Raw genomic sequence first — 23,344 nt, forward strand, 5'->3', positions numbered from 1 at the left:
TTGTTTGTTTGTTTTTTGTTTTGGAAAGGGATGGGGAGGGAGATAGGGGAGGGGGAGGGAGAGAGAGAGAAGCTTAAGCAAGCTCCAAGCCCAGCACGGAGCCTGACACGGGGCTCAATCTCACAACCCTGAGATCATGATCTGAGCCAAAATTAAGAGTTGGATGCTTAACCAACTGAGCCACCCAGACGCCCCTCACCTGAACTCTCTTAAGCCTTTGGTCTGGCCTGCTTTTCTTAGCTCTTTCTTAGCTCGGAGAGGGCAAAAACTGACCCGTGTGTCACTGTGTTCAGACTCCTGGGGACTGGCTTGACATTCTTGGTGCCAAAGATGCCATGAGTTATACCACCCACCATCACATCAATCAATCAGCCTTTTATTCCCACCGGGTTTGAACCTTCCTCTCTCCTGCCTTGACACCCTGGGCTTACTCTTTATGGTGTTTGCATCATAAATATTCGCAGGTAACACATTTATTGCAGGTAACACATTTTATTATGATTTTATGATATATTCTCTTTTCCTGGAGTTTTGCAAGTAAAAATTGCGTAAGAACAAACTCTTTGTCCTAAGTTCCACACTACAGAACCAGGTCATATTACAATTACTGGACGCATAAGACTCAATGACTCAATAAATACTTTACAAAAATAATGTAGTTTTTTTTCCCTTTCTTAAAACATAAAAAAATTAGGATTTTCTAGATTTGAGTCCCCCTACTCTTTTTATAGGTATTTACTGGTAATATATTGGTGGAGAAAAAAAATTGTTACGATGGTATTAGAATAAAATAGATGAAATGAGGTCCGTGTTCTTTCCCCATCTATTTTGCTTTTATTTTTTCTTTTGGAAAAGTGCTACTACCTGTTTTTATGTCTGACCTTCCCGTCGTCTTCTGAACCTCCCACTAAGACCTGAGCAGAACTTCTGCCGCTCTGAAGCCTTTTAGTAGAATTATAGCATTATGCTAATATTGACCTTTTATTTTAAAGTCTATTTAAAACCAGTCCTCAGATTTGCCCCAACATACCCCTGTGTCCCCCACCCCCTATCCAATCTTAGGCAAGGGCATTTTGGAAGCTGAGACTCCAGCAAGGTGCCTCATAACTAAAGAACATTTGGTTTAAGGTGGGCATTTCTTGTTTTTGATACATGTCCGTTGAGTTATTTAGTTAAAAAAAAAATACTCCAAAATTCCCTTTCTCTTCCACCTCCTTAAGCCCCTGTCTGAACTCTCACAGAAGTGATTAAACAGTTTCACAACTCCAGCGAAAAGGTTATGCTTAAGTCACATTCATATTAAATAAGTTATATATAAAAACCGCTTAGAACGTGTACAACTCAGTCCTTCCCTCTTTGCTTCTCCAGGAAACGCAGGATCTGGGCGCGAATCGAATCGAATCGAATCGAATCGCACCCACTGCGGCTTCCAGGTTCTTCTGGCTCCTTTGTCCTCTCCCTCCCACCGACATCGGCCCTGGGAGAGATTCCAAGGAGCTCTGCGGGCCATTTCGGACGGCAAGGTGGCTTCGGACGGCAGTCACCGGGCCTGGTGCGCACCCCGAGTGTGAGTTATGGAAAATACCCACGTGGTATATACAAATATCCACGGATGCGGATAAGACGGACTCTGCCCCCGAGGCAGATCAGCGCAGCGCGCTTGTGTCACAAAGGCCGGAGGTGGCTTCTCCTTAGTACTCCCTGGCCTCTTGGAACTGCTTGATGTAATCCTCGTCGGAGGGGCTCTCCGTGCACTTCTGTCCGTTGTTGGGAGGCCGGGCCTCGTTGTACCTGCTCCAGTCGCCCTTGCAGATAATCCAGGGCAGGACGTCCACCTTGTAGTGGAGCTCGGCTGAGAACTCGGTGCTGATGAGGTTGGGCGTCCCCGCCCCTTTGCCCCTGGTGATGAGCTGCATGTTGTCGCCATAGCAACAGTGCTGGGCGGCCAGCGTGGTGCTCTCCAGGGACAGCATGGAGCGAATGCAGTAGCGGGCCGTGGGCTTGTAGATCTCCAGCTTCTCCTTGGGCCCACTGGCGTCCTTCCAGCGGAAGTCCTTGCGCTTGATGCGGTCGAAGATGTCCGCCGTGCTGTAGGCCACCTCGGTGGGGTAGGAGCAGGGGCAGCTGGGCAGGTCATTGATCACCTTGTGCATGTACTTCTTTAAGAACTCACTTTTGCAGCTCATCCACCGCTCACAGCTGTCCGTGTCTGCGAAAGGCCACAGAGAAACCCTCTCACCACATGCAACACGGGCAGCAGGTTAGCACTGAAGTCAGCTCGTCCCCTCTCCCCTGCGGCCACCAGACCTTGGTTCGGTTGTGCTCACCGCCCCCCGCCCCCGAACTTAGGAATTTTATTTACAAGGCAACCTCCTCCCCAGTTTATTCTATGAAAAGTTTTCAGACACAGAAAAGTAGAGATTTGATACTTGAGCCGTGACTAGCTGTCTGCCATCGCCTAGATATTACCATTACAATTGCTTCGTTTGTCTTGTTTTCTGAAAATATAGGATATTCTTATCCCTGAAGTTTAGTAGGCATCTGGGAAAAACAGGGAGGACAGGGGGATAACTCCACTATCCCCTATAACAAAATGAACAATAATTCAAAGGGCAATTTTGAATCTCCTGTTTAAGTATCTGGTGACAAGGCAGAAAGTGCCTCAAAGGTGAACTGATGGGGCCAAGTCTTATTTGTGCCACTCACGGACTGGTTTAAACTACAGCCGGTGGCCTCATCTCTTAACCACAGGCACCAGAGAGTGACAAGCCCTGAACGTAAATCTGTGTGATAAGATGCCTCAAAGAGGAAGGGGCTGCTGGCCCCTGCTTTTAGGGAACTTAATATTTGGGCCAGACGCCATTGACCTCTAGGCTTCCAGCCAGAACCTGCCCCTGGAGGTTGTTGTACTTGCACCTTACAATGTTAAAAATATGCTGACTTCATTGCCAATTAAGTAATTAATTGTTGAAATAATTTAAGACTTAGGTGGTTCCAGTTTATGAATGTAGATTCCTGGTTTTATTTGAAAAACCAAGATATGTTTGTGCTGGCCCTGCCCTGCCCCATGGGAACGACTGGCCCCAGGAACAGGCCACGTGAATACACCAAGGTTGAGCAGAAAAAATCTGCTGGGGTTGTCTGGGGGTGCGGAACACAGTTGGGGTCAGGCTATTGGTGTCACATCAGGGGGCTCTTCAGTGCAATTAGGCTTGTTCACGGGACTCTAGGGAACTACGGGGGGTTATTAAGGACAGCGAGCTCTTGGCGGAGCTGTACAGTAAGAAGATGTGTTCAGGGCTGATATCAGTTGCAGGAGTCCAGATGGGAAGGGAGGGAACACGAAGGAGCAAGTGTGCTCAGAGAGTTAGGGTCGCCAGGCCTGGGTGGGCTTGAGGGTGAAGGAAGAGAGACATCTCTGACCCAGGTGCCTGGGAGGCTGGTGGTGCCCAAAGAAGGAATCAAGTGGCCAGGATAGGGACAGGTTGGGGGAAGTTTGGAGGAGGACTCAGGCTTCTCTACAGTGGAATGTGGAAGAGAGAGATGGGGTGTCTTTCAGGAGCTCAGAAAGGCCTGGCCTAAGATGAGGAGTGTGGGAGCCTGTGTTCTGCTGCTCGAATTCCAGCTCGACCATTTGGTAGCTCATGCCCTCGTGCAGGTATTCTCCCTCCCTGTGCTCCAGTATCCTCTTCTCTAGACTGGAGATGAAAAGAACGCCCGTCTCCTAACGTGCGAGGAGGATTACGCTGGAGGAAGGTAGGGAGCCCACAGCACGGGGTCCGGGGTACTGCCAGCAGGGATGCGCTAAGCTCTGTTCACGCCTGAGCGCTAAGATTCCAGCCCCGTGAGCCCCTGACTGAACAGTAGTGAGAGAACGCAGGCTCCCTCCTGGGAAATGGGTGCCTGCAAAGCCAGTGAGGGTCTCCTTCAGAAGGCAGGGTCTTCAGAAACAATATTCAGGGAGGCTCTGTTATTTTGGCTTTGTTATTTTCCTTCCAGAGTGGAAGGTCATCATAATCCACGTACCTTTAGAACATACGCTGACTTATTTTTATTTATCAAACTTGGTAGGTGTTCAGTCTGATGGAAATGTTCTAAATGCTTTGCCAATATTGACTCATTCAATTCTACACTAGCTATATAAGTGGGCCCTATCACCTCATACCATTTGACAGATCAGATAACTGAAGCACCACCAGGTTGACAAATGACCTTGTGCAGATCAAGCTGTGTCCCATCTCAGGGAGGCATCTTCGGTTTGTCCTTCTCTATCCTCATTCCATGTGTTTCCTTGCCCTGGAAGGCTGTCCTATGTGGACTGTATCAATGGGCCCCTTGAGCCCTGACTTCTTTCTGGGTTGAGCCAGAGACCAGGGAGAGAAAGGACAGTGAGGTCAAGGTGTTTGCTCCTCCCTCACTGTTGCAGGTTGGCTACACCCTTCTGAGAGCCAGGAGTGCTGGTGGGTAGCCCTCTCCACACAGCTACTCTGGTCCCTTCAGGCCAAGGGGCGGTAAGGGCTTCCCACTGTTCTGTCAACCCCTTCTCAGTGTCCATCGTACACTGCTCACCACACCTTTGCCAATAGACCCTCATCGAATGCTCCTCAATTACCTGATTTCAGTGTGTCATGTTTGTTCCTGCCCAGAACCCAACTGACACCATCCCTACTCATCTCTATGTTTCCTTAGTCACACCTCAGCTGTGGCCTTGTGCAACTGGACCTGTCCTCTGCAAAAAGTAAGCAGCTGCCTGTTGTAGGGTGTGCAATACGAACATACCTGAGAAGCTCTCTGTCCCCAAGAGACAACCTTTGTTGCTCTACCATTTTATGTAAATTTCCCACATTTAGTCTCTAATTTATTTTGGGGCGACAGGGGTGGGGTAGTCGAATGCACCGTGTTTGCAGAAGGCTCCTGCCAAAGGTAGTTTGTGCATGTGAAGGACTGAGGAGGAAGCCCTGGGTCACACAGAATTTCCAAACTGCCTCCCGTTTGGCCGAGGTTGAAGAAGTTTTGGGTGGCACGCAAAATGTGACAGAAGGAGTCTCACCTTTCTGTAGTAAAGAATTGCATCCCGAAGCACATGAAGCTATTTTGAAAAAAGGAAGCTTTCCCCCTGCACCCGAGTAGTCACTTGCAGTTTGGCTTGGCTCATGTTGATTGTGTTTGGTCTAGCACTTTCGAGCAGACGAGTAACCGAGTATACTAATGGTTTACAAAAGTGTATGTGGTAGAGGGAGGCAGTCGCAATACTGAGACAGCTCCTTTTCCCTCCTTCCCTCCTTTTGCTACAGAACTGAAATCAGCATTTCCTGACTTCTTGGGGACACTCAGTGAGGGCTGTCAGAAGGGATTCCATGTGGCCCGAGGCCCCACTGGAGACTGAATCCGTGCTGAGGGGAGAGTGGCTATGTCCCACTTCTCGCCATGAGGGGTGGGTAGCAAGCAAGGCGGACACAGAGGGCTCTCCACTCTGCTCGGCCTGCTGCAGGAGGCATGGGACAGCTCTCTCTTGCTTGGAGTATATTTCGTGAGCAAGAAATATGCTGGGAGAACTGGACCCCATAAGACGAAAACGAAACACTTAAATGGATCCTAGAATGGGACGGCACTGCAAAGGAAAAAGGAATCTCCAAAATATTAAATCAATATTTGGATTAAAAATGGGGGGAAAATCTCCTTACCAACTTCAAACAGTTTGGTGGCATTAAACTCCTCACTTCCCGCCAGCAGACTCACTTCGGTGGCAGCTGTCCTGAAGGTGTCTTCAATTCCTAAACACAGACAGGAGCTCATTTTTCCCTAGTTATATGGAAAAAGTTACCCCCCACCTCCCCAGCAAACCAAGAAACAAATACACCTGAACAAAGCCTTTTTTGTGTTCATTACTACTCATGGGTAGGAACTTGCCAGCAGAGGAAACAGTAAAAAGCAGGTAGTAGAGCATAAAATATATTAAAACCCCAGATACCATTTGCAGCATGAAATCAGATCCAAATGTGCCTGAATGAGACTTAAGGAGCTCATTCACTAGCTCCAGGAATGGGGTTTGGGGCAGTAGGGGACACGTGTCTGTCTGCAACACTGGTGGTGTCAGGGTGACACACTGCCTTAGAGGCAGTGGTTAATATTTTGTCTAGTGGTCAATACCGGTTTTAAGGACCGACTGCCTGGGTTCAGATCATTACTAGCCTGTAACCTCGGGCAAGCCACTTAACCTTCATGCGCCTCAGCTTTCACATCTGTAAAATGGGGAGAAATAAGTGCCCCACCTCATAGAGTTCAACGCATTTAGTGAATTATGTGTAAAGAAAGCACTTACAGGAGTAAGTGGTGAGTGTTAGCTGATAATTTCCCCAGGAGTCTTTTCTAGCTCATTCTGAGGATACAGCAGACCACAGCTAAAGAGCAGACATCTCACGCTCTAGGACGTCCAGAACCGCCAATGATGCCCCAAAGAGAGGAAGCTGGGCTTGCTGTTACTTGCTCTGAGGGGTTGAATCCAATTTGTCTCATACTTCCTGGTTCCCCTCTCCTCCCCCAAATTACCACTCCCATCCAGGCTTCCTTTACAAACAGGAATGCTGTGCTAGCTGAGGCCTCTGAGGAGGCTGGGGTGGTGGAACATATGTTGGTGATGAGTCTTGGCTGACTGAGAGGCATGACTTGATTTCCTTTAAGGGGCTCTCTCTGATTTTATGTGAGACTCCTTGAACTTATTTGTAGGGTTGACCTAGGGGACAAACTTTTATAGTCTAATCACTGCCAGGCCAGGGAGATTGCCTGCTCCATGACTCTTTCCAGTAAGGCTGAGAATCAACAAACCAAATAAAAAAAGAGATCCTGTAACAAACAAACAAACAAACAAAAAACAAAAAAACTAAATTCCTTCATGTTCAAAGGAGCCCTGAAAAAAATTGGAAGGCCCAGGAAGAGAGAGGCAGAAAGGATGGAAGAAGGGCAGAGTCAGGAGAGAAGAAAACATGTGAGCAGGGGTGCTGGGCACACTGCTGTAGGTGATGAGAGAAAATGAGTAGGAAACATTCAAAATGGTGGCAGAGAAACATTCAAAATGGCGGTCGCTGGGTGGTAGACTTGGATCTGGGTACCAGCTCGGGAAACGAAAACAACAGGCAAGCCCCCAAGGCCCGACACTAAATGCTGTCAGTATCCATGAGGGGCTGAGCCCCATATCCTTCCTCCTGGTGGCAGTGGAAGTGTTTAATGGTTAAGAACATGGACTCTGGAATCAGACTGCCTGAATTCAGGTTCCAGATTGATCTCTTGCTGCTTGTGTGACTCGTAAAGTTAACCCTGTGCCTGTTCCTACAGCTGTCGAGTGGGTACAGTGATAAACACCCACTTCCTGAGGCTATTACAAGGATTCAATGACATGAGGTACATGAAGACGTTAGAAATTTGCTTGATACTTAAATCCTCAAAAAATCCTATTCTCCATGATCTTCATTATCACCTTTTTTCTTCTTTGTCTTCTTCATACTCTCTTTGTCTTCCTTCTTTATTGTCTCCCTGTCTTCCTCCTCTTCCTCCCTCTATCTTATTATTATTTATGGGTTTATTACCACCTAGCTAAATCCCATCACATCAGACTTCCAATTCCGCTTCATTATAATGAGCATGAGAAAGATCAGGAAAAGCATCCTGATGGTTGTTCCACTTTCTGAAATCCACCTGCATGGCTGACATAGAGCCAGAACAGCCTCTTGTTAAATTTTAGCCCCATTTTCTACATACGCTGCTTTGCCTACGTATGCATGCCCAATCTGATCCTTCCTCTCTCCCCTCGGAAACCCCTTTGCTCTTCCATTTCTTTCTTTTTTTTTTTTTAAGATTTTATTTATTTATTTGAGAGAGAGAGAGAGAGAGAGAGAGAGAGCATGAGAGGGGAGAGGGTCAGAGGGAGAAGGGAGCAGAGAGCCTGATGCAGGGGTCAATCCCAGGACCCAGGCATCATGACCTGAGCCGAAGGCAATTGTTTAACCGACTGAGCCACCCAGGCGCCCACTTCCACTTCTTTTTTGTTTCAAATCTCAGCCTTATGGCCTGAAAACTGAGTTCTAGGAGTAGAAAGAGGAAGTCTGGGGGTATCTGGGTGGCTCAGTTTTATGTGCCGGATTCCTGATTTTGGCTCAGGTCATGATCTGAGAGTCATGAGATCGAGCCCCTGCATCGGGCTTTGCATTGAGTACCGAGCCTGCTTGGGATTCTCTCTCTCACCCTCTGTTCCTCCACTCGCTTGCACTCTCTCGCTCAAAAAAAAAAAAAAAAATCAAAAGTAAAAGGAAGTCTGTATCAACCTCAACATCCAAAAAACAAATAACCCAGTCAAGAAATGGACAGAAGACATGAACAGACATTTCTCCAAAGAAGACATACAGATGGCCAACAGACACATGAAAAAATGCTTCACATCACTTGGCATCAGGGAAATACAAATCAAAACCACAATGAGATAACACCTTACGCCAGTTAGAATGGCTAAAATTAACAAGACAGGAAACAACAAATGTTGGTGAGGAGCTGGAGAAAGGGGATCCCTCTTCCACTGTTGGTGGGAATGCAAGCTGGTACAGCCACTCGGGAAAACAGTATGGAGTTTCCTCAAGATGTTAAAAATAGAGCTACCCTACAACCCAGCAATTGCACTACTGGGTATTTACCCCAAAGATACAGACATAGTGAAAAGAAGGGACACATGCACCCCAGTGTTCATAGCAGCAACATCCACAATAGCCAAACTGTGGAAGGAGCTGAGATGTCCTTCAACAGATGAATGGATAAAGAAGATGTGGTTCATATATACAATGGAATATTACTCAGCCATCAGAAAGGATGAATACCTACCATTTACATTGACATGGATGGAACTGGAGGGTATTATATTAAGTGAAATAAGTCAATCAGAGAAAGACAATTATCATATGGTTTTACTCATATGTGGAATATAAGGAATAGGGGAAGGGAGGGAAAATTGAATGGGAAGAAATCAGAGAGGGAGAAAAATCATGAGGGACTCTTAACTCTAGGAAACAAACTGAGAGTTGCCGGAGGGAAGGTGGGTGCAGGGATGGGGTAACCAGATGATGGGTATTAAGGAGGGCATGTGGTGTGATGAGCACTGGGTGTTACATGCAACTGACGAATCACTGAACACTACGTCAGAAACTAATGATGTCCTATATGTTGGCTAGTTGAATTTAAATTAAAAAAAAAAAAAAAAGGAAAGTTTGGGTGTGTAGGGATCAAACTTTCTGTCTCTGAAATACCTTTCAGATGAAGCCATTCAGAATGTGCAGTTTGTTGGAAGAACGTGAGACCTTATTCTGAGCTGGTATCCTACCTGGCCCTGGGAACACAAGTAAATGCAAAACCACAGACAGGAGTTGGTAAATTGTTTTGTAAATGGTCAGAGAGTAAATATTTTAGGCTTTGTGAGTCACATGTGGTCTTGGTTGCATATTTCTCCTTTTCCTCCGCTTGCATCTCCTCCTTTTCCTCCGCTTCTTTCTTTTCCTCCTTGTTTCCTTTTTCTTGACCCTTTAAAAGTGGGTATGCCATATAAAAACAGGCCACACTTTGACACCCAATTGCTACAGACAGACACAATTAATTTTTTTTACCCCTAATATGGCCTTTCACCAAGTTTACAATTAGTTTCGTTTTTAAAACACTGACAATGCAGTTTAAAGTAATAATTAACTGGGGGCGCCTGGGTGGCTCAGTCTGTTAAGCAGTTGACTCTTGATTTCAGCTCAGGTCAGGGTCTCAGGGTCCGAGGATTGAACACAACAGGGGGTCTGCTTCCGGATTCTCTGTCTCCCTCTGCCTCCCCCCATTTGCTTTCTCTCTTTCTCACGTAAATAAATGCATCTTTAAAAAAAAGTAATAATTAACTGCCACGTTTCCTCAGTTTCCTCCCATGAAGCCTTCAGCAACTCTCATGCCTCATCGACAGGGCTACCTGCATGGTTTTCCTGTATGTGTCTGCAAAACCTCTCGTCCTGGCTTCCTTCTCAGACCATGAATGTCTCTGTGTGTGTGTCTCTTCAAGGAACAACAAATCCCACATCAAAGGCCCAAGTTAACCAGAGTCCCTCCTTTAAATTAAACAAGTACACTGTGCCATTGGGTTCTGCGTCATGGCTGTTGTAATTGGGCGTGAGACTCAGAAAACCCATCTTTTCATCCATTCAGCTCATTACTCATCTCTTGTTGTTGCAGTCTGGTCAGAATTCTTATTAGGGAAATGGTTGTCCTTTAAAAAGTCATTTTCTCTGAGGTCTTAATATAAATGAAAAACTACCCTTGAACTTGGAGCCACTTCCTGCATAAACCCACCTGGACAGTTTGGACGGTCACATGTCCTAGATTCTGTTGCGGTACATGCGTAGCCACAAGACCTGGTCCGTTTCTGGTTGCCGTTCCCACAGGTGACACTGCAGACGGACCAGAGACTCCAGTCGCCCTCACCATCCGTGGAATCTGGAAGGAAGCCAGGGATACAGTCAGCCACCAGCCTCGCCCAAAGAGTCCCCAAATCCCCCTTGTCAGGCAGCCTGCCAGATAGATGTCTTCTTCCTTCGTTCTCACTGTTGGAGGGGACCAGAAGGCTTGTGGATCCAGAGTTCATTTTAGGGATTAGCTTCGTAAAAGCAGGGACTCTGGCTGAAGTTTTGAGCACTGTGGTGGTCCGCACGTGGCCAGGGCCTGACCCCTAGGAGGCGCTCAGTAAGTGCTTATTGGGAATGCACCCATTTCTAAAGTATGGGATCATGGAATACTATGGTAGGTAGTTTCCAAAGATGACCACCATCCCTTCCTTCCCTCCCCATACACACATTCATTGAGAGCGTGAGAGCAAGAGCGAGAGCGAGAAAGAGCTTATTTCCCCCTCCCTAAAATCTGAGCTGACTTCAGCCCCAGGGGCCTGGCAGATTCTGACTTTTATTCTGGGCACTCCAGTCACTGTGAACGAAGCTGAGGCTAAACCTGTAAATTATGGGCTACCACGTGGAAGACTACCATGTGCAGTCCACATGAGGGGCTGCAAGATACTGCACACATGAGCGAAGCCTTGTTGAACCTTCCAGCCCTTCCCAGTGGACAGCTGAAAAGAGCAGATGCCACGATGAACAGAGCAACTACCTTGTGGGACCCTGCCGGAACTCCTAAGCCACGGAATCATGAGAAATAATAAACTGCTGTTGTTTTCAGTCACCGAATTTTGGGATGGTTTGTTACACAGCAGTATATAACCGCTACATAATGGTAAAGCTAGAAATGATCCTTCAAGGTCATCACTTAATATCTAGCCAATGCATATTTATTGAGCCCCTGTTGTATGCCAGGCATAATTCTAGGTATATGGGAAATATCATTAAATAAAACTTTCAAAGATTTTTGTCCTGGTGGAACTAATATTTTAGTTAGAAGAGTCAGGCAATAATTAATAAACAAAAAATGAGTACGTTATACAGTATATTAGAAGCTAATAAATGGTATGGATAAAAGGAGAAGTAGACCAAACTAGGGGGACCTGGGAGTGGGAGGGGTTTCTATTTTTAGAAGTAAAAAAAAAACAAAAAAAACAAAACTAAGTCCTAGAGCAACTGGGTGGGGGGGACTTACCCAAGGTCATAAGGATAACAGAAAGGAAAGTTTGGGTCCTAGTGCTGAGCCTTGATCTCTACAGCATGACTCCCTCTGCAGCATCTCTACTCTGTAATAATTTCTTCTGGTTCACCCAGCTCTTCCTAGAGCCTCGGGACCTCTGCCAGGTCCAAGCTTGGGGCTACAGGCATGCGCTTTGCTGGGAAGGGGTCCTCTTGGTTCATAACAGGTCGTGGTGATCGTTACTATGTAGGCCCGGCAGGAATGCAGTCCACACATGTTTCTACCTGCAGTGCGGGCTCTGTGCCAGCCTCCCAGGCTGTTGTTTACATGGTACTCGCTCTGAACACTCCTCAGGCAAACACGGGGCCGCTGAGTCTCCTCAGCCCATTAAACGGAGTTGGGGCGGGGGGTGTTGTTCATGTTTGTGTCCTCATCCCTAACCCAGAGCAGAGAGTTTGCCCACACCTTGCCTGCCCCCAGAGCCCCCATCCATTTCTCCTCTCTCCCCAAAAGGAATCTTTTTATATTTTGATCTTCTTCTAAGAAATGGTTTTCCAGCAACACAGCCAAACCAGATGTTTGAAACTACTGTCTCGTGTGAAGGAGTTGGGCCCGTTTCCCCACTGTGAGCCTCTCCATCTCTCCCATCTCTTACTAGGCATCAACACGTAGAATTGGAGAGACAAGCTGCTTCCAGAGGGAGAAACTGCCTTGGTAGGGGCAGTTGCTGCTTCCTCCAAAAGCCCTGTGGTCTGGTAGCTCTTGGTAATCTCCCCAAGAACACCCTAGCTATGCCTAGAACAATCATGAGATTCAGGGGGAGCATTCGGGTGCAGTGGGTAATACGCACATGTGAACACACTCACCACATCCTATGCGTACCACCAAGACCAGCTTTGTGGAAGGGAACAAAAACAACAAAAAGTCACAAATAAAGACTGTATTGTCATTAGACTCATAAAGGGGGCAGTGGGCCAGTCAGAATAAGTATATTAAATCACATCGGTAGAGTTCCTGTCACTGATATGGTGGGTACATAATCCAATAATGCCAAGTGGTGCTTCTGCCTGGCTCAGCAGAAGCAATGGGACCTCAACTGTCTAGAAATCTCTTGCAACCTTTCCTTCCTGTTGCAGTAATATAGAGAGATAATTTGGGGAAATATCCTTGAACTTTGAGATTTCAGCATTAAACCTGCCATGAGGCTTATATCAGAATCTTTGCACAAGGTAATTTCTGCTTTTGGTCTCTTGCATCTAAATTACTGAATATTAGTACTGCGTTGGATTATCTGAAAAATGACTTCCATAATTCCTCTCCCCATTTCTACCCTTCGGTTTCTCTCCTCTCCTGCTGACCCTAGCCTGGGCCATGTGACTTGCTTTGGCCAATGGGAAAATAGCAAATATTATGCAAACAGAGCCTGGAAAAGTGCTCGTGCATTAGGGTTTGCCCTCTTGCTGTAGAGAACTCCTCCATCACTATGTGAGGAGCCTGGGCTGGCCACCTGGAGGGTGACAGAGAGAGACCCCAGCCAGCCCCCTCAGGATGTGCAGTGGTCCAGCTAGGGCCCCAGGGCTGAGGGAAGCCATCCTAGACCACCCAGCCCCAGCCAAGCCAGCCTAGAGCTGAACAGTCCAGGCAAACTGCAGATTCTTAAGAGAGAACCCATTTGTTCTTTTAAGCCACTAAACTTTGGGGGTGTTTTCTTAAGCAGCAAAAGTTAACTATTACAAATATACCATAACATTCTCCCTAAAATATGCTTTCTAGATGGCTAGTGGACTCTGAAACAATGAAGGGTTTATTATCCCAGTAAGTGACTTTCTTCATGTTTTTATTTTAAATGCTCACAAAGCCATTGATCTTCCAAACTTAAAACGTGGTCCCCCAAAGTCAGGCACAATCGTTCCGTAGCCACGTGGCTAATCATTTCTATTAGGCTAGCGAAGAAAGGAAGCCACCTCCTAGGACAAAGGATGTATCTCAGCTCACCACCCTGAAGGCTCTAGAGCAAACCATCTCAGATGAATGTCCCAGGAAAGACCCTCCTCTTGGGGAATCTCTATTTGTTTAATGTGTGCGAAGGACAGAAGGCTTTGAGGGCAGTATTCCATTCTGCTTTAATGAAACAAGCCTGTTCTCATTTGCTCACCTGCCAGGAAACATCGCTCAGAGCAGAAAATGAATGTGAACAGCAGCAATTGCTAAGAGGACAACAACGACAGTAAAAACCAGTCCCTGTGACATCAAAGAGCTCAGGGAGGGAAGAAAACAATCCGCAGTGTCCTGGGCTGAGAGCTGGGTTTCAAGGCATGTCATTGGAAATTTTCAAGTAGTGATTAAGCAGTTTCAGGGCACTAGAGTTCTGTGGGTCAGTTACAGTGTCTGGGCAACTGGAGTGATTTGGGTCTTGACTTGGTCATGGGCAAGCCTCCACCACTAATCGTAGATGAGAGTGGCTTCCAATTATTGAGGGCCTGCTTTAACCAGCTTCTCTGTCTAAACATACTGATTAAACTCCTATAATAATCCTGCGGGTAGGTGGAAACATGCTCCTTTTATGGATAAGGGAACTGAGGCTCAGAGAGGTTAAGGGTCTTGCCTAAGGTCACACAGCCCAAACCTGGCAGAGCTGGGATGAGATGTGAGGTCTCTCTGCTCCTGTCGTATGCCGTTCTATATCCTGGTACTCCTGCAGCCTGAATTCCGGCCCATGTCGGCCTCTCTTTTTTAAGACACCCACTTATGTGGCCATAACTCAATATTACAAAGAAAAAGCCTTGACAAAGATCACTGTGAACTCTATTAAAATGGGCCTGTGACCAGTCAGAGAATTGTAAAGAACAGAGTCCCAAACCCAGGTTACAGTAAGCAATGCCTATCTGATTTCATTGTCCGGGTTATTCAGAGCAATTCTGGGAATGGGGTACTACTATTCGACAGAAAAATATTTCTTTGGACTCATTCTTTGTACCTTGATGGCACCTTAAGTATCTCTACAGAAGGCATTTCAAATGTAGCATCTCAAATACAGCCCCAAGCGCAGCCAGCTGGTGGCCACATCACGTTTCCACAGTCACCCAGGAGGTCTAGCTAACTTCCACCCAGCAGGCCTAGCTGTTTCATAATGTATTCTAAGGATGCCATTCTACTCTTTTTTTTTTTTTCACCTAGGTTTTTTCGAAGTACTCGTTGGCCACAAACATTTAAATTCTTACTAAAGATCCTACCTTTTAAAAGTCTGAGATCGACATCCTCCACAAAGACCAGTTCTTGGGCCGTTTTAGTGCACTTCCGACAAGGCCGCGCACACTTCCGCTCGGAGGGTCAAGGGGTTTGCCACCGCAGGGAACTCACCCTCCCCAGCCACTTGTTCTCTCCCTGTAACCTTCCCAGCACCCAACACCGGGACAAATACTTAGAAACTGCTTAATAGCTGCTTGTTGATTGAAAAAAAAAAGCATTCAGCTCATCTGATGCTGCACAGAGTTCTGGAAATCATATGCTCCTCGTGAGCCGGTCAGAGAAGCAGTGATCATTCATTCAGCTTGCACACTACTGAGCATCTGCCACACGGAGTCTTGCTTCTCAAAGTGCGGTCCGAGGACCAGCAGTGCCAGCCTCATCCACGGCATCAGAAGCTGCGTTTGAAAAGGCCCCCAGGTTATTTGCGTTCCTGAGAAGCATTCCTGTAGGGGTATTTAAGGGACAAGATTTTCCTTATAAAGTAGCCATCCTGATACCTACTCCAATGATGAGGAAGTTCCTAAGAGGTACTCCCAAACCGTAAAAGATGGGAGTTTCTCCATGGCCCAGGGCTGCTGTCGGATCCAGACCCAAGACACGTCACAGGTATTCTAGGGCTAGAAAGCGCGGGTGAAGGTGACTCAGGCAGCCAAAGTAACTGTCCTAGGAGAAGTAAATTCTACCCTCAAGATTGAAACGGGTGATGCTCTTCGTGTTTATGATTCAGAGTGCATTCTCTAAGGGCTTTAGAGGCAAAAGTTGTTTCTAGTCACGGTCTTCAGACTTGGATGAGCTCGAGAACCACCAGGTGACTTTGGTTGCAAAAAGAAAGGAACAAAAAAGCGAAGAACGACCAACTCCAGGTCTCACTCCTGGACATTCTAGCTCAGTAGGACAGCGGCATCTCTCAAGCTGGGCTGCACGCTGGAGGCACTCACAAGCCCTTAAAACCTGACGCTTGGGCTGCGCCCCCAGAGATCCCAATGTAACTCGTCTGAAGAGAAGTCTGGGCACTGGGACTTCAAAAACTTGCTCAGGTGAGTATAAGGAGCAACCAAGGCTGAGGACCGTTGCTCTGGAATAGTGGTGCTCAGTGCACCAGAGTCCCAGATTTGGGGGATGCCTCCCCGAGTGTCTGATTCAATAGGCCTGGGATTGGGGCCTGAAAGTTTGCATTCCTGTCACAGTCTCAGGCCATGCTGATGCAGTTGATTTGGGGTTCATGCCTTGAGGACCACTGGTATAGAAGGAAGGGGCTGAGGCCAGGATTGATAACTTTAATTATGCAATCAAGGGATTCTGATGGGGAGGGTCTGAGTGCCATTCTTCAAAACAATGTCCCCTGTGTGCTGGGCAAACAGGGTAAGCCAGAAACCTGCGACATGTCAGACTGGCACCAGATATCCTCTGGGTTTCTCTTGCTTTCCCTCCCATTTCTGTCTTCCAAGTTAAGCATGCATTTCTAGAACCACTCTACTGTCTTCAAGAATGTGCTATTTTGTTGTTGTTGTTCCCCAGAGAGGCAGAATAACAAAGTGGTTAAGAGAACAGACTCTGGGCTCAGATTGCCTGAGATGAAACCTAGGACTTGACCCTTAAGGTCAAGTTGCTTCACTTCTCTAGGCTTCAGTTTTCCCATCTGTAAAATGGGGTACCTGCCTCAGAGAGCTGATTAAATAAGCTAGTGTATGTGAGATGCCATGAAGAGGGACTACTGCATGGGAAGTGCTACCTAAATGCTGGCCATCATCCCTAGTCCTTTCTTTTGGAAAGCAGATAAACTGGACTTCTTCTGGGAAAGGGGAGGTTTTACAAGCCTCCTGGCTGGGAGGAGTGTGGGAGTTCTCTTTCTGCTCCCCTAGCATCTGATATGTATCTCTACCATGGCACTGTTTTCCTCCATCACTCAACTTCTCTCCCTTGTCCACAGAAAGGTGAGATCCTCTTTAGGGAAGGCCTGTGTCTTTCTAACTGTTGGATTCCCAGAGCCCAGCCCAGTGCCAGCCACAGGCATGCTCTTAAAAAAAGGCCTTCCTGGGGCGCCTGGGTGGCACAGCGGTTAAGTGTCTGCCTTCGGCTCAGGGCGTGATCCCAGCGTTCTGGGATCGAGCCCCACATCAGGCTCCTCCACTGGGAGCCTGCTTCTTCCTCTCCCACTCCCCCTGCTTGTGTTCCCTCTCTCGCTGGCTGTCTCTCTGTCAAATAAATAAATAAAATTTAAAAAATCTTGAAAAAAAAAAAAGGTCTTCCTGTTTTGAAAGTTGCCTGGTATCATCTATTAGTGGCAGAAAGGATTCTCCAATATACAGCTGGTCTTTCTACTGAGAAATGGAGGTAAGGGTGAGAGTAGAGTGGTGCGGGACAAGTCATTCCCGTCATATAGCATTTGTTCCTGAGGCTGCTGGTGGTGAAGCCCCGAAGAACACCATCATGATGGAGGCATGTGGATGACCTCAGATATTCTTTTTTTTTTTTTTTAAGATTTTATTTATTTATTCGACAGAGATAGAGACAGCCAGCGAGAGAGGGAACACAAGGAGGGGAAGTGGGAGAGGAAGAAGCAGGCTCACAGCGGAGGAGCCTGATGTGGGGCTCGATCCCGTAACGCCGGGATCATGCCCTGAGCCGAAGGCAGACGCTTAACCGCTGTGCCACCCAGGCGCCCCTACCTCAGATATTCTTGTAACACAAGGTAGGCTGCCTGATTCCCCATGAAGCCTTGCCAGGTCTCTTCCCTCTTCTCACACACCCAGGATGTGTTTCCCGGCTCCCTTTGCATCCAGGTGGGGCCACATGACCAGGTGTCACCAATAGAGTCTGAGCAGATACAACGTGTATCGTCTCCAGCCTGAGGTGGTTAAGAGCTTGTGCCTTTTCCAGGCTCCACCTGTCTGTCTCCTTGGCTGCCAGCCAGATGCAGAGCATCCTGTGCGTAACTCAGGCCCTGGCAGCTGGCGGAGCTCTAGGAGAGAAGGAGCCTGGATCCCTGAATGACCGAGTGGAGCTGAGTTTCCCCGACTCTGTCTCCCACCCCAACTCAAGTGAAGAAGGATTTTATTATTTAAATCACTGAATTTGTAAGATGCCTGTTACCTCCCCTTTCCTACTCTAAAAACAGGGGAAACTAGAAGTCCCAACTTGGCATCTTGAAATTTATTATTGGGGAAGCCTTCCTTTGACAACCCATGAAGCACACGTTCCTGTGGGTCCCCAAGGGCTGCTTCACTGCCAATGTCAAACATGGCTGCCTGCTCAGAAGAAGCAGCTGGACACATCTCTTTTGACTAAACTGATTTTCAGTATGAATTTTTACAGTAAAATGTACAAGGAAGTTAATTTGGCAATTTCTTCATTTTTAGAAATAAAACTAAAATGGGGGGGGCAGAACCTCAAAGACCCCTAACTAAAAAAAAAAATTATCTCATAGGATAATTGGTATGATTTAAAAATTATAGTCTTTCCAGAAAAATGTGGCTGCTGGTGCCTCCTTGGGGCTTCTGTGGAACAAAGTCTTTATGAGGTATGTCTCACAGAAGACCCAAAACCACATACTGTAAACTGGGTTTTGCTTGGCTCCATGTCCATTAGGTCTCATCATCCTCATTTATTCTCCCCACCAATTTTATATCGCTGGGTGGTAAACTCACCATATTCTGGCTGCTCTTTGGTTTCAAAAGTCCGGTGGCCTGGGGCTGGACGGTCCCACCCCCTGGGGGGGTTGAGGAAGTTGCTGTCATCTGAGGTACTGTCGTACTTATAGTCTTGGTCCCCGCTGTTGGCCCTCGTCAAGGACAAGGACCTCTGCCACCAGGCCCTCCAGTCGGGGGATGGGACTGACCAGCTGGGCTTATTCTCTGGATGCTGATCTTTATCTGCTTCAGAGTCAGGACCGTCCACCACCTCTATGGTGACCTGAAGAATTCAGAACAGGCCAGAGTCAATGAGGGGTCTACAGCCTGCAAACTAGGTAGCCTTGGAAGAAAGTCTAAGAAAGCAGAGGGAAATGATGGATGTGTCCCTCATAGAGGAATACTGAGACCACATGGTGATATAGGATGGAAAACACCCAGAGATGGCCCAGTGGACCCCATGTCCAGATAGGACTGACATACATGGGCCTCAGGCTGGGAGGATACAGGTCATCACTGGGGTTCCTGATTTGCTGATGACTACATTGCTGGGAGGTCTTTAATTCAAGGAGTAAACATGTACTGCATGTGTTCCTGAGGTGACACAAGAGTAATTATAATAAAACCGAACACTTATGGAGTTCTAAGTCTGTAGCAGGCAGTGTTTTAAATGCCTTTTACATATATTAATTTATTGAATCCTCATAACAACCGTATAAGGTTGGTACTACTGATGGGTCCCTATGATGACCATCTGCAAAAATGGCCCCAGCAATTCATCCCATCCTTGAAGGTGTGTGCTACACCTCCCATTAAGAAGTGATTTCATCTCCCTTTCATTCTGGCTTGGTCTTGTGACTTACTTTGTCCAGTAGAATATGGTAGGAGTGACACTGTGACAAGCCTTATGAGGTCTTGCAGCTTCCATTCTCATTCTCTTGGAATGTTCCTACCACTAGATAAGGAAGCCCTACACATAGAGACCACATGAAGGGAGAGGCCACCTGGTGGAGAACTGAGGTACCTCAGCCAATGGCCAGCTCCAGGGCCCCAGACATGTGAGGGAGGCCATCTTGGATGCTTCAGTCCAGTTGGGTTACCACATCCAATACCATGTGGACCAGAGACAAACTCTGCTGGCTGAGCCCTGTTCAAATTCCTAGCCCACAGGACCGTGAGCAATCCAATGGTCATGGCTTCAAGCTGTTAAGTTTTGGTTGCTAGACAGCAACAGGTTAGCTTTTCATAGAGAAGTTAACAACTTGCTTGAGGTCACACAGCTGGCAAGTGGTAGATGTGGCTAGTGTAGCCCCAGAGCCCATGCTCCTAACAACTTTGCCACACTGCCTCTCAAAAAGTCACAGAAATACCACCCCCTCATGCAAGCAGGGGGGCACGAAGGCTGCAGGGACTGGTGGGGGCTGGCTGCCATAGCTTGTGTAGAGGTGTGAGCACAAGGCCCTCAAGATCTACAGCTGTGACTTCACTCAGTCCCTCTCCAGACCCTGTGTACAGACTCCTCAACCGACCCTTAGGGTCAGAGCAGAGAATCCCAGAGCCAAGGTTAGAACTTGCTCTCGGATTTACAGAGCCTAGTTTTGAAGTCACGGGGCTGGAAGAATGCAGTTTCTTGGCTCTGAGAGACAATCAACGTAGAGAAACTTCTTTGAAAAATATAATAAAAGACACACTGGGCTCCTTTGGCCATCACATAGCCCTTGCAACACCCCCTGGATGAGCTGTGCACAAATGAATCAGAAACATGTGCTCTGAGTAATCAGCGCACGATGGACTGGGCAGATGCGTTTCCAGTTCTGCCCTAACCTGGTGTCTGAGACAGCTGCTGTGTGCTCGGTCAACTTGCACCAGTTTGTGCCCATCCCTGAGACAGACAGCCCCCTCCCTATGTGCTAGGAATGGGGAGATTTGAATTCTCCTTGCTTTGACCTTCCAAGGAAGCTGCTGGGCCGATGCCGTGCCTGGCCTGTGACCTTGTGTGGTCCAGATACAAGGTCAAGAGTATGGCCGGAGTGTCCTCGGGCTGCAGCCGGCCAAAGGGATCTTTTTTTCCGGAGTGGGATGCCTAGAAGGGCACCACCGGCTTTATTCCGCGCCACCACAGTTCTCCAGTCTTGTAAGCATCCCTTGCATATTTATAAGTAATTACGGAACTTTTAGTAATCTTTCAAAAAGAAAAAAAGGAAATCAAATGTCTTATATCACTGCTGTTTTGTTGGAATGGCTGGTCGCTGGAGAGTGACTGGGACCCATACACCACTCTGAAAGGACAAGTGTCCCAGGAGTGCGCAGTTGGCCGGGGGCAGAACCATGCCGGGCAGTGACGGGGCAAGGCTGAGCCTTTGGAGACATAACCTTTCTCCTCAGCAGTCCCGTCCGCCTCTGCCTCCAGACAGAACAACTGAGCTGCAACAATCATCCGTAAGGCTATTAAGGGTCTCGGAGGGGAGAAGCTGCCAAGAGCCAGGCAAGCCTGCAATTATGGTAATGAAATCAGTCTCTGGGTAGAAGATAAGGGGGAACGTGCCCAACAGTTTTGGTATTCCATTTGTATTCAGACTGGAGTCAAAGGGATTGCCTAAGCAAAACGTGCCCTGCAATTTCTCCAAGCCAGGAATAAAAACAATTTCATGTTTTAAGCTATTACCGTCAATACTATTTCTTTTTCCAAACCGTTGTGCAGATCCAAACAAAATACAGTTGTTGCCTGGCCAGGCAATAAGTAGCAAAATAGGAATTTACTCCAAAAACTATATCGATGACTAAATCTCAACAGCTTAGAGGTTTCTTTTTCCCCTTTAATTTCTGGCCACTGCCCCAATTGAATTAAAGACAAAAACAAAACCCCCCAAAACAAAAAAACACACAAACCTTAGAACCCACCCTTCCCTATGGTTAATAATGTGGAAATCTCATACTGATATCAAAAGAAGAAATCTAATCCTGAACCTGAAATTTTATAGGCATCCAATTAAAGAAACTTAATGAGTATGATCAGTAGCTTCTTGGATGGCGGGGATTAGTTTTATATTTCCTGTTGCTCTCATTCTATGTTCTTTAGCATCAAAGAATGTGTTGATAAAGGTGCCTTAAACAATAATCGAGGTGATGAGCTGCAGGTGTGGGAGTGAGTACAACAGATTTCCAAGCCGATAACGATGCTAGTCCTTAGCATCCTTTCTCTTCGTTAAGACACATATTTGAGGTGTCTTAGTATATTTATTTCTTCTGGACTTTTCCATACCATGAATCAAGACAGTACACGCAAGAGAACTCTTTCAAAAGACCCAAGTCCAACTTCTGGCAGGATCTTGTCAACTTCATTTAAAAAAAAAAAGAGAGAGAGAGTCCAAAATAGGTGCCAGTTTGGGGAATTCAGTCTAAAATTGGGAAATGAGGATAAGATCCTACGAAATGTTACCAGTTTCTTTCCTCCTCTTGATAGTTAAGACATTTATTAGAAACAAACTCTTTACACTTCATCTGATAAGTCTACCAGTTAATCAACTAATGACTCTGAGGATACAGAAGCCTTGACCTTCTCAGCTCAGGAGAATCTTCTAGAATCTTTTAGCTCGGTCCTCTAAGCCTTGAAAGCTATGGTGACTAGGTAGGCATGGGTCAGTATTTCCTAGACAGGAAGGAGCCCCAAGGTGAAGTGATTTCCTCAGGAGCACAGAGCATCCAGGGACAAGAAAACAATCTCCGGTGAAAGGCCCAAGATTACGCTACCCCTCCTTCCTTGACAATTGCTGCAGAAGGAACACCAAATGGACTACGGAGATATAGAAACCCCTCCTCTCAGACTCACGGACGCTCTAAGAACAACTGTGGTAGCCCAGCTAATGGCGGTTAATGCTTTGAGACTTGCAGCGTGCGGGCCCCGACATTACTGCTTGCTCTCCACAAGGTAGTTTTGAATTTCAGGCACAGAAACTGGCGTGAAGCATTCACATTCCTGAGGCGAAGAGCAAGGAAGGTGTAGAGCTGGTCTCAACACTAGTTCTCGTGATTCCCGATTATTTTATACACGTGTCCTCTGTCATCTCAGTCCACGGTCATCACCAACCTGCACTGACCGTGTGGGGAAGCTTACCATTCACCTGTCATCCCTCTTGCGAGGTGCTCACATGGATGCTCTCACTTCACTCTCACAACAGGTACTTGTGGGTAGTATTATCACCCCCACTTTACAGACAAGGAAACTGAGGCACAGAGAGGTCGCGTAACCTGCAGGCAGCTATCGTGGCCAAGCCTAGCCAACTCAGTGGCGGCACCTGATCCCAAGTGCAGGTCAGTGGACTCTGTCATTCATATTCTTGACAAAATGCCCCCATGAGAATCTCCACAATACAGGCTTGTCCCCAGAGGTGTGTGGGGCCATGCTTTGGGCACAGAGATTTCCTGGCTCCTGGTTGGCCAGAGTTGCCATTTTAAAAGTATTTTAGAGACAAAGGAGGAGGGGAATCAAGAGTAGAAGCACATACATTTGTGGCCCTGGCCAAGCCATCTGATTGTACCTTGTGGTACTCAAGGGGCCGATGGCATGTAGATAAGTCTGTTCAAGGGGAATAAAGACCTGTAGGTGACTATTTTAAGTCTCCCTCAATGGAAAAAAAAAAAAAAGAAATAAGTATATGGGTTGAAACGAATACTAATCTCGGCTTGATCCAGAAAAGAGGAATAATCGGTTGTGACTAGCTACCGTGGTAATGAATTGATGCAGTAAGCCTAATAATGAGTTTATTTCAGAGACTTTTGTCTTTGCTATCTGACCATCAGCTGCAGACCAAAAACCTGGCCAACAATACTAA

At 46.9% G+C, this 23,344-nt stretch overlaps 1 protein-coding gene across 1 annotated transcript in view; it reads right to left on the reverse strand.

Moving 5' to 3' along the window:
* Nucleotides 1–481: 481 nt before the first annotated feature.
* ISM1 (isthmin 1) overlaps nt 482–23,344 on the reverse strand; it is a 74,248-nt gene continuing 51,385 nt past the window's right edge. The window contains exons 3-6 of the mRNA XM_040637978.1: nt 18,531–18,795; nt 10,360–10,503; nt 5,685–5,774; nt 482–2,209 (exon numbers count right to left, since the gene is read on the reverse strand). Coding sequence (XP_040493912.1) covers nt 1,692–2,209; nt 5,685–5,774; nt 10,360–10,503; nt 18,531–18,795 — 1,017 coding nt within the window. The 3' untranslated portion in view covers nt 482–1,691. The remainder of the gene's footprint in view (nt 2,210–5,684; nt 5,775–10,359; nt 10,504–18,530; nt 18,796–23,344) is intronic.

Source organism: Ursus maritimus, unplaced genomic scaffold, assembly GCF_017311325.1.
Source record: "Ursus maritimus isolate PB19 unplaced genomic scaffold, ASM1731132v1 scaffold_22, whole genome shotgun sequence".
Classification (NCBI taxonomy): Eukaryota; Metazoa; Chordata; class Mammalia; order Carnivora; family Ursidae; genus Ursus; species Ursus maritimus.